Source organism: Notechis scutatus, chromosome 1 (assembly GCF_049901735.1).
Source record: "Notechis scutatus isolate UNSWTSFEM ecotype Mainland chromosome 1, rNotScu1.2, whole genome shotgun sequence".
Taxonomy (NCBI): domain Eukaryota; kingdom Metazoa; phylum Chordata; class Lepidosauria; order Squamata; family Elapidae; genus Notechis; species Notechis scutatus.
This window is the reverse complement of record NC_142009.1, coordinates 156,573,096-156,592,790: the sequence shown is the minus strand read 5'-3', so window position 1 is coordinate 156,592,790 and position 19,695 is coordinate 156,573,096. Positions and strand designations below refer to the sequence as shown.

Genomic DNA, 19,695 nt, shown 5'->3' with positions numbered 1-19,695 from the left:
GCTCTGTCTTACATATTGGCAAAAAAAATCAGAAAATAAAATACAAGCTGAATAGTCAAGACCTTGTTGATGATCCAAGCTCTCAGGAACCCTCAGATAGCCCCCCTGTACATCAATTTAGGGCCAAATGATCCCAGACAGAAAATTTTGAAAACAATGCTTACGTATCACTTATTGAATCTTATCGGGCGGCTCATGATAACCACAATTTGGCTGATTGCTGGATATGTAACTATGCTGGAGGTGAAGACAAGGTGGTGTCCAAGTTTGCAAAACCCTTTCAAAATATTTGGTATCAGCAAAATGTGGTGGCTAGTGGGGTAAAATTGGTCTCTGATCATCTTCCTTCCCTGGGCATTGCTGGAGATTCTGAAATAAAGTCATTGCCTCCCAACACAGCAATTCCTCTTCTTGAAGCAGAAAAAGGGGGTTATTGTTTTGAGTCAACAGGAATTCATATTATTGAACAGCCTACTATCGCAGTTGGGTACAGTCAGTGTAGCGTCACTATTAAAGCCTCTGCTGAGTGGAAAACATTTCCTGGGGACAGAAACATAAGACCATGTAACTTTGCAATGTCTGCTGCTGCACTAAAGAAGGTTAAGTGGTGCAGTCCATCTGAGAGGGACTCCTGCAGATATTCCCCATGGCACAAGTATCCTTGTTTTGACCATGATTTGGCAGGAGCGGTATCCGCTGGTGTAGGAATATTTCCATATCAAAGCCAATTGAAAACCCTACCTAAGGAACAATTTGTCACAGCATGTTGCTACAACCATAACTCTACTCAGTGTGAATTTCACACTTGCAGAGGGAAAATCAAGAGGAGTCAGAGTGTGGTGCTCCTGTATCTTGGACCTAAAGCTCCGGAATGGGGACAGGCTTCTGTAGGGGAGATTTTGGCATTTGCTCCTGGCTGATTCATATTTGGCATTATTGCTCCACCAGGGTCACACATCATCTGTGGGCATAACAGCATATCATAGGCTTCCTCCAGGGTGGAAAGGTAGATGTTATGTAAGAGCTATCTTCCCAGGTTTGCTTCCTGTGATGGAACCTCAAGACCTACAAAACCCCACGGTGTCTTTTCCTTTTCCCCGGTAGAAGCGTGATTATTTAGCAGATGCCACATCCTTGACCAGCGGATGGAATAGATTCTTTGGTTCCTCAATTAGGAATTAATATGTTGTGGGAACAATGCAAAAGATTCTCTTTACTTCTGGACACAACCGCCAATACCACTGCCATAGGGTTCGAGATAGTAGGAGCAGAAATCTCAGCAATGAGAACTACTGTTTTACAAAATACATTGGCTCTTGACATGATGCTTGCAAACGAAGGTGGAGTTTATGAACTAGTGGGGTCTTCATGCTGTGTATACATTCCAGATGGGAACCTTAGCTTATTTGCTAACATCAATAAGCTCCGCCAGGCTGTTATAGATTATACATCAGCTCCTGCCACCTCTTATGGATCCTTGTCTGAAGGAGGATTTTTATAATTATTCGGCGGAATCTTTTCTGGAATAGCAGAGAAAATTTTACTCTTCTTAATATCTATTTTGGCTATTCTATTCCTGTTATGTATCATCATCATTGTAGTGAAAAAATGTGTCTCCAACATGGTTCCCAAGGCTGCTTCCCTTCCTCTCATGACCATTACAGCTCGTGCACTGGCAGGTGAAATGGGGGGGGTGTTCCTCTTCGCTGGAAGTTAGTAGAGCACCTTCCACTAGGTCTCTTTCCTCTGAGAGGGACAATAGGACCACTCATCATACGCTGTTGAGTTCAGAGGAACCCGTGTTGATTTCTACCCTGACTAAATGATCCCTTGGTTTAGCAAGAAGTCATTTGCTGTACCATTTGATCATTTCTTTGCAATAACTGAATGAGAGCGGCTGCCCTCTCCTATGAGGGATGTATGATTTATGAAAACTTGCATGTTCATTATTGTGTTGTCCTGAAAGGAAAAAAAGGAAGGAGTGTAAGAAGAAGAAGAAAAAAAGCTTTGATTTTTGTGATACCTGTGTTTATGCTTCATGGCTTTGAACTGGGCTTATACTGCTTCTTATATGATACATATTAAAGTACTCATTTGGTAAAAGATGCATACTAAGGAAAATGTAATCAGCAGTTGTGTAAAACTTACAGTTGCAATTTGATCAGTTTTTGGGCTATTATTGATATAACTGACTGAAGCATTACAGGAATACAGAACCAAAAAGTACAGACGACAAGAGTTTTTCAAATAAGTGCCAAGTGACCAGATGGCACAGCAAATGAGGAAGTTACCCCAGTATTCTTCCACAGGAACAAAAGAGTTGTATATGAAACCCTTTTTGTGCATTTATATGAATGAAATGCAAATTGAACTAAATGGGACTGACTTCCAAATAAACCTTTGTACCACTGGTCTATAAATGTATACCTCAATACATAAGACCTCAATCCTAGCCCTTTTTGCTTTTGGGCTTAATACTTTTTCCTAAGAGAAACTGAGCTCATAAAATATACTATTTTTTCTATTTCCTCCTCCCTGTTATTATGGATTTGGGCAGTCTGGTTTAGTGCCCCCCCAATATTTTATGCATGGTGCTAGAATTCTAACTCAGCAATTTTAATTTTTAAAAATTTATTATTAAATTGATATGCTGCCCATTCTGCTATCTGTTTTAAAGTTCATCTCAGCTTCTGCTTTCTGTAGTTTCTCATTAGATGCTACAACCATGGAAAAGGGCCAAAGAAAAGCAAACTCTGCATATAGTGGTGTCACACCACTTCCTAGCACACCTGAGATGCTGGGAAGTCATGTTAATCCAATCTGTTTCCATGCTCTCAAGATAAAGGCTGCCAGGAGTCCAGGACAAATACTTGCAATCAGGAACAAATTCTGATTGCATTGCCTCAGGAACAATCACCATTGCCAAATGCGTTAGCTATGTATCCTTTGCATCTGCTAAATATAGTTGATTGTATTTGATAGAAGGCAAAAAACTGAGAAGCAATATATTCTAAATGAGCTGTTTCCAACCTGGGGTCCTTCAACATGTTGAATTTTAGATTCAATAATCTCTGATCAGTGTGATTTTTTTTATTGATGTTAATGGAAATGGATGGGTTAGGGTTAGGGTTAATTCCATAAGGAGATTGAGCACCGATATGTCTCAATGTTCTTTTGTTTTTAGAAATGATTGCCTTCATCTTGCTAAGTCTTGCTGCAGTGCTTTAACAGTCTTTTGGAAATGTAAGTTGAATAATTTTGTATCACACATAGCAGATTTAATATATACAGTACAAAACTTTCTCCTCTTACAATTAAGAGGCTGTTGTAGGAACCTCAGCCAATCACAATTACAGCATTCTCTTAAAGATACAACAGTATTAAATGACTATCCTAGTTTATATATTGCCAACCCAACTGTTAGATGACTATCATTCCTAACAGGATTCCTACACTTTTAAGCTTTCCAGAGGGCAGTGAAGATCTGGTTCAGCCCCTCCCCCCCTCCACCAGTGTTGGGGGTTCAATGGGGCTGATTGGTATGGCACTTGGAGAGTAGGATGCCTCTCTTTTTATTCCTGTTGTGAGCCACTTAGGATCTTTACAGGAGATAGATAGCCATATAAGTTCACATACATACTTCTGCAGTATTCCCTTGAAGAACAGATTAAGGTATAATGATTAATTCATTTTAATTTGGCTGTGTGATCACCTGTTTCATATGTTGTGCCTAGTCTCCTTTCAAATACACAGACAAATGGGCCACTCTTTTATAGCTGGGGATCAGAAGAAAGTTGCAGGGAGTAGAATGGTGATAGAAGGAGATAGAAGGCAAAGTCATTCACAAGAACTGCTGCTGAGGCCTGAAGCCACCTGTTCTAGTTACCTGTTCTATTTAAAGTCATACAATTTTTAATTGTTTTTATTTTATTTTATTTTGCTTGCTATCTTAAGGTTGATTTTAACTCTGAGTCAACCAGGAGACAAGAAAAACAAAAGGAGATTGTTGACTTGCACAATTCTTTAAGGAGATCTGTGAGTCCAGCTGCTAGCAACATGCTAAAAATGGTAAACTAAATGTCATTATATTTGTCAGAGAGTTTGAAAGTTTAAGTTTCTTTCTAGTATAAATATTATATGACTTACCAACTAGGATAAGAGAACATATTTATTATTGATTGATTGAGTAATTCTGCTTTTTTGCCAACGTGGATTCAGGTGAATCTGTCTTTTTATTTGAATCTATCAGTTACAATATCACTCAGGGAAATATACAATGAAAAAATATCATGAAAATATATAATAAAAATAGGAAATTGAGGGGAATTACGTTAAGAGGGTCTTTGGCAATATCTAGTATCTTCTCATAGTGTATTTTTACATCATTTCCAATATTGGCTCTTGTATCTTTAATTGCCATAATCCCAGCAAAGACTAGACTTGCACATTTCACATAAATTGCAATCTCAAGGTCCTTTAGGTTGATATAAATCCCATGGAAATCAGTAACCCTTGTGCTCTAGTAATTGTACATAGGTACATAGCATAGTGCAATGCCTACAACATCTGGATGTCCTTTCTTCTATATGAAAATCAGTTACAATACTGCCATTTACATCCAAGCACTGTGGTTTCAATTAGCATCAAACAAAAAATAATAGAGTTGGAAGGGATCTTGGAGGACTTCTAGTCCAACCCCCTGCCCATGGTAGGAAATATTACACCGTTCCAGAGAAAATGGCTGTCCAGTCTGTTCTTGAAAATGATAATACCAATTTGCTGTACTGTTTTGTACAATCTGATTTTTTTTCTTTTATGAAAAGAAGTTGATTAGCTTTCCTCAAAGGTAAAACCAGTTTTACAAAGTATTAAAATAGCAATGCATATTGGCAAGCAAATGGCCCAGGTAGATCTTTGGTTCACGTGGCAGTATCACCAGGAAACAGACTGAAAATACCAATTGGAATGATTTATGTAAATAAATAAATATTATGACATCTATGAAAAAGAAGGAAGATGGTGGGGTAGTTAGAGTGACATAAATGACAATGTCATGATATATCCCTCAGTCCTTACTACATGCACCACAAGATCCAGGAAATGCTTTTGTGTAAATTATCAGAGTAGAGTCACACATGAACTGATCATGCAGGAACCTTGATAAGACTGGTGATTGGGGAGGAGACAGCCAGTCTTGGGCCGCTAATGTGTGGGGTTCCACGGGGGTTGGTGCTTCTCCTCTCCTATTTAACATCTAAATGCTAGGAGAACTCATCCATCACCATGGGATGAGTGTCATCAATATGTTGATAATATTTAATTCTACAGTTCTGTCCCTGGCAAATTAAGTGATGCTCTGGATGGGGAACAACTGGCTTCACCTGAACCTGGAAAGATTGAGTGGCTTTAGGTTTTGGGAACCTCCAGTTCTGGGACATCTTTGGTGCTGGATGGCATTATATTGCCCCAAACCAATCCTATGCACAATCTGGGTTTCCTCCTGGATTCACAACTCCTGCTTGAGGGACAGATGGCAGTTGTGGCTAAGAGAGCCTTCATACAACTTCATATTGTTCACCAGTTGTGTGCCCATTCCTAGATCAAGGAACTCTTGTTCACAGTGACCCACCTTTAAAGTCCTATGTGGGGTGGGGATGGGTTATTGGAGAAACAGCCTCTCCCCAATTACATCTTCCTGTCTCACCAGATCTAGCAGAGAGGGCACTGTGTGGGTTCCATTTAGGGAGCTACATTTAGGAGGCCATAGGCAATGGGCTTTCCTGGCTCTGGTGCCCACATTGTAAAGTCTCCTCCCCACCACCACAAGGCTAGCCTGAGGACACCAAGGAACTGGAAAATTAGTGAGGCGCAGAGGTGGTATTCAACAGGTTTTGACCAGTTCTGGAGAACCTGTAGCGGGAATTTTGAATAGTTCAGAGAACCGGCAAATACCCCCTCTGACTGGCCCCGCCCCCATCTATTCTCTGCCTCCCAAGTCCCAGCTGATCGGCTGGGTCTTCTTTTGTTACTGGTAGTAAAAAAAATTGAATCCCACCACTGGTGAGGCAGGGCTATTATTATTAGCATCCCTTTGCTGATTATTTCTTTTTAGCTATGTTTCATAGTTTTTAATGCTTTTGATAATAATTTTTCGTGTTATTGTGAAACAGTTTGTTTTTAATTTTGTTTAAAAGCACCACCAGAGTTTTGTCGGATGGATGGATTGATGGATGGATGGATGGATGGATGGATGGATGGATAGATAGATAGATAGATAGATAGATAGATAGATAGATAGATAGATAGATAGATAGATAGATAGATAGATAGATAGATAGTAGACAGACAGACAGACAGACAGACAGACAGACAGACAGACAGATAGATAGATAGATAGATAGACAGACGGACGGACGGACAGACAGACAGACAGACAGACAGATTAATGAATAATAAATAATTAACCTACAGTAATAATTGTTGAAATGTTCCAAAAATCATCTCTTAACCGTATTTTTTTCTTGAATTGGAAAAAGGCCATTTCGTTCTTTGGTTCCTGCATGTAAGAGCAAGTCAACACACACTCATCAGAGAACTCCATCTTAATCTGAATGTTAACAGTCCTGGTCAGAAGGAAACCCGCTTAATGGCAATCATCAGGGTACACATGAGTTGTCTGCACACATGGATGGGTTTTTTGTCAAAAAGGGTGGGGAGGGAGCTTTATAATCCATCTCCAGCTATTCAAAGAATGTTTTAGAGCAGGGGTCTCCAACCTTGGCAACTTTAAGCCTGGCGGACTTCAACTCCCAAAATGCCCCAGCTTTCCTGCAAAATCTCAAGCCTAGTGACATAGGGTATTCTGTTGCGAGTGGAGGAGTGTAGTACTCTTCTTGTGAAATACTTCTGGACTCACTCAATTGTATTAATGTCCAATAAACAAAAGCTGGTGTATCAATACAAATACTGTAGACAGCCACTGCTCCATGGACCTGGAGTATATGACTCTTAAATGTAGACCCATATATCTTCTGAGGGAATTCAGCATGGTTTTGATTACTGCATTCTATATCCCACCTGATGCCAATACTACCATAGCTTTGGGATTCTTGTATAACATTGTTAGTAATCAGCAGAATAAGTATCCTGATGCTGTGCATATCATAGCGGTGGACTTTAATCAAGCCGATTTTAAAAGAAGTGCTCCCTAAATTCTATCAGCATGTTAAGTGTGCTACTAGAGGAGCAAACATATTGGACAAAGTATATACCAATATCAAACATGGCTATAAGGTTATACAATTACCACATATGGGACAACCATATGTCACTGCTTTTAGCACCAGCATACATCCCTCTTAGGAGACGGGCTGTGCCTATAATAAAGACAGTGAAATCTCGGCCAGAAGATGCTTCCCAACAACTTCAGGATTGTTTTGAGAACACAAATTGGGACATCTCTTAGCACCCTGACCTAGAGGTGCACACTACAGCTGTTCTGTGCTATATCAAACACTGCACAGATACTATCACTGTGGATAAATGTATTAGGATCTATCCCAATCAGAAACCCTGGATATAAATCATGGAAATCAGTAACCCTTGTGCTCTAGTAATTGTACATAGGTACATAGCATAGTGCAATGCCTACAACATCTGGATGTCCTTTCTTCTATATGAAAATCCAGTTACAATACTGCCATTTACATCCAAGCACTGTGGTTTCAATTAGCATCAAACAAAAATAATAGAGTTGGAAGGGATCTTGGAGGACTTCTAGTCCAACCCCTGCCCATGGTGGCAGGAAATACTACACCGTTCCAGAGAAAATGGCTGTCCAGTCTGTTCTTGAAAATGATAATACCAATTTGCTGTACTGTTTTGTACAATCTGATTTTTTTCTTTTATGAAAGAAGTTGATTAGCTTTCCTCAAAGGTAAAACCAGTTTTACAAAGTATTAAAATAGCAATGCATATTGGCAAGCAAATGGCCCAGGTAGATCTTTGGTTCACGTGGCAGTATCACCAGGAAACAGACTGAAAATACCAATTGGAATGATTTATGTAAATAAATAAATATTATGACATCTATGAAAAAGAAGGAAGATGGTGGGGTAGTTAGAGTGACATAAATGACAATGTCATGATATATCCCTCAGTCCTTACTACATGCACCACAAGATCCAGGAAATGCTTTTGTGTAAATTATCAGAGTAGAGTCACACATGAACTGATCATGCAGGAACCTTGATAAGACTGGTGATTGGGGAGGAGACAGCCAGTCTTGGGCCGCTAATGTGTGGGGTTCCACGGGGGTTGGTGCTTCTCCTCTCCCTATTTAACATCTAAATGCTAGGAGAACTCATCCATCACCATGGGATGAGTGTCATCAATATTTGATAATATTTAATTCTACAGTTCTGTCCCTGGCAAACTAAGTGATGCTCTGGATGAGGGAACAACTGGCTTCACCTGAACCTGGAAAGATTGAGTGGCTTTAGGTTTGGGAACCTCCAGTTCTGGGACATCTTTGGTGCTGGATGGCATTATACTGCCCCAAACCAATCCTATGCACAATCTGGGTTTCCTTCTGGATTCACAACTCCTGCTTGAGGGGCAGATGGCAGTTGTGGCTAAAGAGAGCCTTCATACAACTTCATACTGTTCACCAGTTTGTGCCCATTCCTAGATCAAGGAACTCTTGTTCACAGTGACCCACCTTTAAAGTCCTATGTGGGGTGGGTTATTGGAGAAACAGCCTCTCTCCCCAATTACATCTTCCTGTCTCACCAGATCTAGCAGAGAGGGCACTGTGTGGGTTCCATTTAGGAGCTACATTTAGGAGGCCATAGGCAATGGGCTTTCCTGGCTCTGGTGCCCACATTGTAAAGTCTCCTCCCCACCACCACAAGGCTAGCCTGAGGACACCAAGGAACTGGAAAATTAGTGAGGCGCAGAGGTGGTATTCAACAGGTTTGACCAGTTCTGGAGAACCTGTAGCGGGAATTTTGAATAGTTCAGAGAACCGGCAAATACCCCCTCTGACTGGCCCCGCCCCATCTATTCTCTGCCTCCCCAAGTCCCAGCTGATCGGCTGTGTCTTCTTTTTGTTACTGGTAGTAAAAAAAAATGAATCCCACCACTGGTGAGGCAGGTCTATTATTATTAGCATCCCTTTGCTAATTATTTCTTTTTAGCAATGTTTCATAGTTTTTAATGTTTTTGATAATAATTTTTCCTGTTATTGTGAATCAGTTTGTTTTTAATTTTGTTTAAAAGCACCACCAGAGTTTTGTCGGATGGATAGATGGAAGGATGGATGGATGGATAGATAGATAGATAGATAGATAGATAGATAGATAGATAGATAGATAGATAGATAGATAGATAGGTAGGTAGGTAGGTAGGTAGGTAGGTAGGTAGGTAGATAGATAGATAGATAGATAGATAGATAGATAGATAGATAGATAGATAGACAGACAGATAGACAGATAGACAGACAGATGAATGAATAATAAATAAATAACCTACAATAATAATTGTTGAAATGTTCCAAAAATCATCTCTTAACCTTGTTTTTTTCTTGAATTGGAAAAAGACCATTTCGTTCTTTGGTTCCTGCATGTAAGAGCAAGTCAACACACACTCATCAGAGAACTCCATCTTAATCTGAATGTTAACAGTCCTGGTCAGAAGGAAACCCGCTTAATGGCAATCATCAGGGTACACATGAGTTGTCTGCACACATGGATGGGTTTTTGTCAAAAAGGGTGGGGAGGGAGCTTTATAATCCATCTCCAGCTATTCAAAGAATGTTTTAGAGCAGGGGTCTCCAACCTTGGCAACTTTAAGCCTGGCGGACTTCAACTCCCAAAATGCCCCAGCTTTCCTGCATGGGACCCTCCAGTTCTGGGACATCTTTGGTGCTGGATGGCATTATACTGCCCCAAACCAATCCTATGCACAATCTGGGTTTCCTCCTGGACTCACAACTCCTGCTTGAGGGGCAGATAGCAGTTGTGGCTAAGAGAGCCTTCATACAACTTCATATTGTTCACCAGTTGTGTGCCCATTCCTAGATCAAGGAACTCTTGTTCACAGTGACCCACCTTTAAAGTCCTATGTGGGGTGGGTTATTGGAGAAACAGCCTCTCCCCAATTACATCTTCCTGTCTCACCATATCTAGCAGAGAGGGCACTGTGTGGGTTCCATTTAGGGAGCTACATTTAGGAGGCCATAGGCAATGGGCTTTCCTGCATGGGGCATTCTGGGAGTTGAAGTCCGCCAGGCTTAAAGTTGCCAAGGTTGGAGAACCCTGTTTTAGAGAATATCGCTGTAACTTCCGAATACACGATTTGAAGGAAGTCAAAAGGCAGTAAAAAAAGGATCAGACAGATACTTTCTGCAATTTTAAATTGTGCCTCTTTCATTGATTGATTGTTGCTGTTCACTTCTGTTCTTATTCAGGAATGGTATCCTGAAGCTGCTTCAAGTGCAGAACGTTGGGTCAATAACTGTAGTCTTCATCACAGTCCAAACTCTTTGAGAGTTCTTGGTAAGTCATAGTATAAAAGCATAGTATAGCTTTCACTGGTTAGAGGATTAATAGTATATTTCACATTAAATAGCACTTATAATCTTGCTCTTAAATATTAGCAGAAGTAATACTTATGAATCCTCCCTTGGGTGGTAGAAGGATTAAGACAGTAATAATTTTCTTAATCCCCACCCCCCATGACTTTGCAGGAAAAATGGTATTTGAACAATGATTTTTTGATTTCTTTTTTATATTATACATTACTACATCTATAGACTACCATCTCCCCAAGTTGCTAAAGATGTTGTTCTCACCACAACTGATGGTAGCTGCTGAGCCCAAAGATGTTCAGAGATTTCCATAGTCATTGGAGAATTAAAACTGAATCTCCCTAATCTCAATACCACACTATGTATTAACATACAGATGTACCCAAAAAATAGGACATCTGGGTTCTAATTTACTTCTCAATAAACTGTATTGTTTTTAAATTCTCATCAGAAAACAATTGATAACTACTTTGAACAACTAAAGGTTCTGCAAAGCATTACAGTAAGAAATCGGGGTACAAAATGTTCATTTTCCTTTCCAATAGTTTAGCAAGATGATTGCCTCAGTATCTCTGGAGCAATAAGTAATGCTCAGCTATCTCCTTTCTGCTGTCCTTTTGCTTCTTTCAAAACATGTATTCACCTGTGTTTTCTTGCTGCTGCTTTTTTTTAACCCTATCCACTTTTAGAAGGAATACAATGTGGTGAAAATCTATACAAGTCAAGTCACCCTCATGCATGGAGTAGAGCAATTCAGTCTTTGTATGATGAATACAAATATTTCACCTATGACATTGGAGCAAACCCACCAGGTTCCCTTATTGGCCATTATACTCAGGTAGTACTTTTTATATCTTTGCCATTTCTATGTTCACCAAGTATAAATCCACAAAAATGAGTGAGATAAAAAATGGCAGATTCCCTTGAGTTAAGCTTAAATCCATGGCTGATCCTGAATCACTAAGCTAGGCTAGGCCTGGTTGTTACATAGGAAAATCATTGCTTGAGGCTAGACTGAAAAATTGAGAAAACATCCCACAAAAAATTAATAGCAGAACATTTTTCTGTACTGTGGTCAAGAAAACCAAGCAACTGTGTCATTGCAATCACTAAATAAATCCATAGGCCTGAGCACAGGAGGATCTTGGCTAAAAGCCGTAGTCCCAGTGCATGTTAAGGAAAAGGAAAAACTAGACTTGGTTAAATGTTGCACTGTTTTGTTTTTTAAGTACTGATAGGGAGTAAATGAAGGATTGCAAAATACTAAATGTATTATTTGTTATTCAAAAATAGCTGCCGATTCAGATCTTGGCTTTCATGCAGCTGGGAAGGAAGAACTAGCTTGCTGGTCATAACTCTTGACACGTAGACTGCTTTGGATGTGGTGGGGCACTTTAGAAAGAGATGGTCTATAAAGTTCAGGATGAAACAGTTTCGTGGGTTTTTTTTTCATTTTAAATATATACATTTAAAGCACAGAGGATGAAACCTTATTTGTTCTAATATTTATTTGCTTTGGCAAACTTTTATATGAAATGATTGGAGAAGTTCTTTGTACACTCATTGTTATTGTGGTATGCAGTATATACTGCAACATGCTCGCATCTGGATTTTTTTTCTTACATGCTCCTCTGAAGGCCATATATTTATTATCAATATTAAGCTTCTAGGATATTAACCTGTGTATATATTTTTGTATCTACAGATAGTTTGGTACAACAGTTACCGTATTGGTTGTGCTGTTAACTATTGTCCTTCATCTGCATACAACTACTTCTATGTTTGTCAGTACTGCCCATCGTATGTATCAGCTATGATTTCTACATTTGTCACATTTATAGCAAGTCTAATTAGAGTGATTCTGATTTCCCTGGAAAAGAAAAAAATGAGCTTAAATAAAATTTTAATCAAATGTTATTTACAATCTTACACCCAAACAAAATATAAAGCAGTGTACCATAAAAAGAACAGAATAAATGCAAATGTAGCAGTGAAATATGGCTACTCCTAGCTAGACTTATTATATGTTAACTAACTGCAGTAAGTTTTGCATGCTAATAATTCAAGTTTAGCCATAGTGTATGGTTTTTTGGAGTTGATATTTGTTCAATATAAGATATTGAAAATGAAATTTATCAAGACCCCAAGGATTATTTGAAATAGGGGTTCCAACAAAGAATTTCTAAAAGCTAAATTCTAAGAAATGGGCCTGGGGCATATGGACAAATCCTTTCTATGTAGCTGATTTTCCTAAATCTGACTTGGAAGATGACTGATGATGGAATATGAAATTATAGCAATGAAAAATTTCACATACTATTTACTGACCTTGCCAGTTTGAAAAAATATAATTTCCTAATGGTATCCTCAAAAGTAATTTACTATGCTTCTACAGGAAGAATCTTTTTTGCTGAGAATGTCCTGTCTTACAGCCAGGTATGCTCTAGGATAGAATCCATAATGGCACAGGTTTTCTTCAATAATCTTTTCTAGTTGATATTTATTTATTTATTTGATTTGTCAATCGCGTAAAAGGTAAAAGGTAAAAGTACAAACATGAGTAAGAATACAGGAAATAGGTATGAATAAATGGAGAGAAAAGGACAGGGACGGTAGGCACGATTGTGCACTTATGCACGCCCCTTACAGACCTCTTAGGAATGGGGTGAGGTCAATAGTGGATAGTTTGAGGTTAAAGGAGTGGGGGTTAGAGGATGTAACAACAGAGTAAAGTAATGCATTCCAGGCATTGACCACTCTGTTGCTGAAGTCGTACTTTCTGCAATTGAGTTTGAAGCGGTTTACATTGAGTTTGTATCTGTTGTGTGTTCTTGTATTGTTGTGGTTGAAGCTGAAGTAGTCATTGACTGGTAGGACATTGTAGCAGATAATTTTGTGTACTACGCTTAAGTCCAACTATAGGCAGGGTAATTCAAGGTTGTCCAAGCCCAAAATCTCAAGCCTAGTGACATAGGGTATTCTGTTGCGAGCAGAGGAGTGTAGTACTCTTCTTGTGAAATACTTCTGGACTCACTCAATTGTATTAATGTCCAATAAACAAAAGCTGGTGTATCAATACAAATACTGTAGACAGCCACTGCTCCATGGACCTGGAGTATATGACTCTTAAATGTAGACCCATATATCTTCTGAGGGAATTCAGCATGGTTTTGATTACTGCACTCTATATCCCACCTGATGCCAATACTACCATAGCTTTGGGATTCTTGTATAACATTGTTAGTAATCAGCAGAATAAGTATCCTGATGCTGTGCATATCATAGCGGTGGACTTTAATCAAGCCGATTTAAAAGAAGTGCTCCCTAAATTCTATCAGCATGTTAAGTGTGCTACTAGAGGAGCAAACATATTGGACAAAGTATATACCAATATCAAACATGGCTATAAGGTTATAAAATTACCACATATGGGACAACCATATGTCACTGCTTTTAGCACTAGCATACATCCCTCTTAGGAGACGGGCTCTGCCTATAATAAAGACAGTGAAATCTTGGCCAGAAGATGCTTCCCAACAACTTCAGGATTGTTTTGAGAACACAAATTGGGACATCTCTTAGCACCCTGACCTAGAGGTGCACACTACAGCTGTTCTATGCTATATCAAACACTGCACAGATACTATCACTGTGGATAAATGTATTAGGATCTATCCCAATCAGAAACCCTGGGTGACCAAGCGCCTCTTGCATGACAGGACCAAGGCCTTTAGGTCCAGAGATGGGACAAGATACAGTGTTGCCAGAACTAATCTGAAGAAAGGTATTCAGAAGGCCAAGACTGATTATAAGAGGAAGATTGAGGATAATTTTTATAGCAATAACGTGAGGCAGGTGTGGCGAGGGATTCAACAAATTACAAACCCTCAACTGACTAATGTCATCCCTGCTGAGGGGGATGCTTCTTTGGCAGAGGAACCGAATTATTTCTTTGCTGGCTTTGAAGTGGAGACATCAGAGACAGATAAAACACAACTACCAGCCAATTGTAGCCCCCACCTCATTGTGGAAAAACAGGAGGTGAGGAACATTCTGAGGGCTGTGGATCCTAGAAAGGCTGCCAGTCCTGATGGTATCTCTGGACGAGTGCTTAAAGACTGTGCTGATCAGTTGGCTGGAGTCTTTACAAGGATCTTCAATCGGTCTTTATCCCAGTCCACTATTCCATCTTGTTTGAAGGCTTCCACCATTGTTCCACTGCCAAAGAAGTTCCCTATCAATAACCTCAATAATTACAGACCAGTGGCACTCACTCCTATCATCATGAAGTGCTTTGAGAAATTGGTCTGCCGGCACATCATTTCTGGTCTTCAGCATACATTTGATAAATACCAGTTTGCATACAGAAAAAATAGATCTACAGAGGACGCTATAGCCATCACTCTTCACACTGCTCTGGCTCATCTAGAACAATGGGAGGGCTATGTGAGGATGCTTTTTGTGGATTTTAGTTCTGCGTTTAACACAATTCTTCCACATGGACTAGTGTCTAAACTTCTGGACCTTGGGCTTTCTAATTCAATCTGCCTTTGGATTATGGATTTCCTGTCTGGCCGCTCACAGAGGGTCAGATTAAGTAATCATACTTCTTCAGTCCTTATTCTTAACACTGGTACACCACAGGGTTGTGTGTTGAGTCCCTTACTCTATACTCTTTATGTGCATGACTGCATTCCCACTCACGCTAGTAATACTATTGCTAAATTTTCAGATGATACAACAGTGGTGGGACTTATCTCCAGGGGGGATGAGTCTGCCTACTGAGATGAGGTGGACCGGTTGCTTTCCTGGTGTGGAGACAATAACTTGGTCCTCAACACCAATAAGACCAAGGAGCTTATGGTGGATTATAGAAGGAACAGATCAGACATCCAGCCCTTGCTTATCAGTGGAAACCGAGTGGAGCAAGTGGCCAGTTTTAAGTTTCTGGGTATTACCCTAGAAGAGGAACTGACCTGGGGTGCTCACATTGCAGCCCTGGTCAAAAGGGCCCAGCAGAGATTATACTACCTGAGACTTCTCAGAAAACAACAACTGAATGAGAAACTGCTGGTGACCTTCTACCACTGCACCATAGAGAGCATTTTAACATACTGCACCTCTGTATGGTTTGCCAATTGCACAGTGGCAGATAGGATAGCACTCCAGAGGGTTAATGTCATTGCCCAGAAGATCATGGGTTGCCCTCTCCCCTCTTTGGAAGACCTTTATAGCTCCCGCTGCCTTAAGAAAGTTCAAAACATTCTCAAAGATCCATCTTATCCTGGGAACCCATTTTTTGAACTATTACCATTTGGCAGATGGTACAGAATAATAAAAACAAGGACAAATAGGCTGAAAAACAGCTTCTATCCCAGGGCAGTAGCTCTTTTGAATTCTGATGTATAGTGCGGTGTTGGTGTGGTGTTGGGGGTTTCCGGTTCAATGTGTGAAGGGTGAAGGATGTATGTTTGTGTTTATTTTCATGGTCATGGTCATGATGTGCACTGAAGATGGTGTTTGATTTCGTTGTACGAGGTGCAATGACAATAAAGTAAAGTAAACTAAACTAAACAGTGTAGATTCCAGACTGATGAGCTGTATTAGAGTATTGGTCTAGCAAAAGTTTTGTATGCTCTAGTTAGTAATTCAATATTTCCAGAGGAGAAGCTTCATAAGATTAGATTTACAACTCTTAATGCCTTTTGGGCAATTCTGTTACAGTGAACTCTGGTGCTTAGATCATTAGACATAAGTACACTGAGGTCCTTGACAGAGTGAGGGTCATCAATGAGGTCAGATCTGCCTAGCTTGTATTTGGTGTACTGATTTTTTTTTTTTACCAATGTGTAGGAGCATTTGTTGGTCGAGATCTGGAGTTGCCAATTGTTTGACCATTCAGACACATAATCAAGGTCACTTTGAAGGACAGTAGCATTGTCAGTGGTATTGAATAGTTTTACATCATCCGCGAACAGGACGCAGTTCCTTATAAGGTGATCACAAAGGTCATTTATATAGAGTATCAACAGTGTGGGTCCTAGGAGGACACGGCTGTTAACTGGAGCAGGGTTTGATATAGCACTCCCTATTTTTACTATTTGTTGCCGGTTTGACAGGAATGCAGTAATCCATTTATGAAGGGATCCGGAAATTCTGTAAGAGTTTAGTTTTAACAGTAGTTTGTCATGTACCACTGAATCAAACGCTTTGCAGAAGTCTATGTAAATTGCATCTATTGCTTTACCTGGTCAAGTAGAGTAGTCCATATGTTTTTGCAGTGTAGGAGTTGTAGATTGCAGGACAATTTTTTCCTGAACCAAATTGTTTTTTGAAGAGTAGGTTGCTTGACTCTAATTGGAGGGTGATGACCTTTTTGTGACCTGTTGCTGACCTTTTTGTGAACTGTTTTTGTGAGAGGGGTAACTGGTTTGGAGGCAGGGGGTAAATGACCAAATAATTAAATTCCCCCCAATATATAGCAAAGAACAAAAACTATAACTGAAAAAAAGAGTACATAGAATCTCAATGGAATGGAATGACACTTTTGTCGGCTATACATGAAGTGGGATTCAGACTTTAAATGAATCTCTTAGCTCTTAGCATGATCCACCATTCTCATACAGTCAAAGACAGATGTAGTTTTAGTCTTCTAGGTCATCTTTTTAAAGGATATCTGGAGTTTGAGGATGAAGGGAGAATTCGTGAAGCACCACTGTTTGCAGTCTCTTCTGCAAGTGGAGCCTCTTCTTTTTGCAGATGATATGCCTAAATTCAACCCATCATCAGTTTGAAATATATGTAGTGCATTTATTGTTATAAGGAGGAATTCAGTATGCATGGGTATATAACTTCAGTGAGAAGTTCATCAATGAATAGGCTCCCTATTTTTACGATTTGTTGCCTGTTTGACAGGAACACAGGAATCCATTTATGAAGGAATCCGGAAATACTGTAAGAGTTTAGATTTAATAGTAGTTTGTCATGTACCACTGAATCAAAGGTTTTGCAGAAGTCTATGTAAATTGTGTCTATCGCTTTACCCTGGTCAAGTCGATTGGCCCATATGTTTTTGTAGTGTATGAGTTGAAGATTGCAGGACAATTTTTTTCCTGAAACCAAATTGTTTTTTGGAGAGTAGGTGGTTTGAATCTAAGTGGAGGGTGATGAATTGGTTAATGATTGATTCCATGACTTTTCATATGACACAACACAGTGAGATTGGTCTGTAGTTTTCAACCAGCCTGGGGTCACCTTTTTTGATGACCGTAGCTAAGGACCATAGCTTTGGTAAGGAGCTGGTTCTGAATGATATTTCATATATAATGCTTAGGGGTTCCGCTATGGCAGAGGAGAGCTTTTTTAAGAAGTATGCACATAATCCATTGGGGCCAATAGATAAGGATGGTTTTATGGGCTGAAAGGTTACCTAGCAAAAAATGTTTGAACTGCTAGTAGTCATGATGGAAAAAAATGATGAAATAGGCATTATGACAGCCCAATGCAAATCCCACCCTTTTTTATTGTGCCCGGAATAGACACAGTATGTTAAGCCACAAAGTTTGTGCTGTAACATCATTGTTCTTTCCTCCATATGCTTTTATCTAGCAATAAAATCAAAAATACTTACATTTTCACAAGATTGGCTGACATACACTCTTAGTTATATTTTATTTCAGGAGATCTTCCAATTATTTTCCTCTATTGTTTCTGCACTGGATTATGAATAGAGTTAAATAAAAACTGACTTTGGGATTTTTAAACAAAAGGCCATACAGGTAGTCCTCATTTAATGACCACAATTTGGACTGGCAACTCAGTCACTAAGCCAAGTTGTCATAAAGGGAAATAATGGCTGTGTTACTGTGTCAATCTCACTTTCCTCTACTATTACAGACCAGGAAGGGTTGTACAAGCAAGGATTGGTAGCAACGTTGGTTATTTTGTTACCATCATGACTGCAAAATTTTGCTTTCTAAGTCAATCACTGAGTGAAGACTACCTATATAATTCTACAATTTCCCTGAAATATCTTTCTGTGTTGGTCATAACGTGGCAGGATGTTATGTTGTTGCTTGGATATCTATTTTTTTTAACATATTGTTTCTTTAAATCATGAGGCTGAACAAAGTCATTTTGGAAATGAGTAGCCTGGAAATTAATTCAGTGCATGCATCCATCCAGAAAATAGAAAGCGATGGATGGATAGATAGATGGATGGATGGATGGATGGATGGATGGATGGATGGATGGATATCTTCTTTTTCCTTCTAGACTAGAATATAAGCAGCCCCCAGAATACTAATTTACTATTTTTGATATGAGCAAAAGGGAAAAATTATTTACCACATGGAATTTACTGTTAGATTATATTTATTTCAAATTCTTTAATTTTAATCTTTAATATTAATTAAATTTAATTTTTCTCCTAATCCGGTTCATTGTTTTGTATTTAATTTTTGTCCTAATCCGGTTCATATATTTTTTTTGTATTTATTTAGCTTACTTTTCCATTCACCTTATTCTTTTTAACTTCAGTGGCAATTCCAGGAATGGAACTGGAAATCTTCAACCTGCAATTACATGTTTTGTCACATGGTTTCTCCCCAATTATGGGCAATACCTGGAAAAAAACCATGCATAACATAACATGCACAGAAACAATATGGATGATATGCATAGAAGGCAGACTTGCATCCTCAAGCAATCATAGCCTATGATTGGCAGGAATGGAGGAAATCCTTTCTGTGTTGCTTAGAGAGAATTGAGAAAGACAGAGAGATGGAGAAAGGATGTTAATAAAGAAAGAGGAAAAATGAAACAGGGGAAAAAGGAAGACATGAGGAGGAAATCAAAGTTTCCTTCAATTATTTCTTTAACAAGCTGGGAAAATCTTTTTTTTTTTTTGCTCTCTCACAAAACTTGACAGAATTTACTGCCTTTTGGAGAAGACTTCAGAAGTCAGGTCTTGCCCTTCGATGGTGCTGTCTGCTCTCTCAAAACTGGTGACCCAAACCAAAGAGACCAAGACAATGCAAACAAAGTCAATTATCTATTGATACTGCATGAGGGTTTTGGAAATCACAAATGTAAGAGTAATAACACCA

General features: G+C 39.2%; 1 protein-coding gene across 1 annotated transcript in view; it reads left to right on the top strand.

The window, feature by feature from the left end:
* Positions 1-3,184: 3,184 nt before the first annotated feature.
* Positions 3,185-19,695, top strand: part of LOC113430936 (cysteine-rich venom protein ophanin-like) — a 45,371-nt gene continuing 28,860 nt past the window's right edge. The window contains 5 exon segments of the mRNA XM_087949457.1: positions 3,185-3,243; positions 3,955-4,068; positions 10,469-10,556; positions 11,278-11,426; positions 12,294-12,388. Of these exon segments, the coding sequence (XP_087805583.1) occupies positions 3,187-3,243; positions 3,955-4,068; positions 10,469-10,556; positions 11,278-11,426; positions 12,294-12,388 (503 nt within the window). The 5' untranslated portion in view covers positions 3,185-3,186.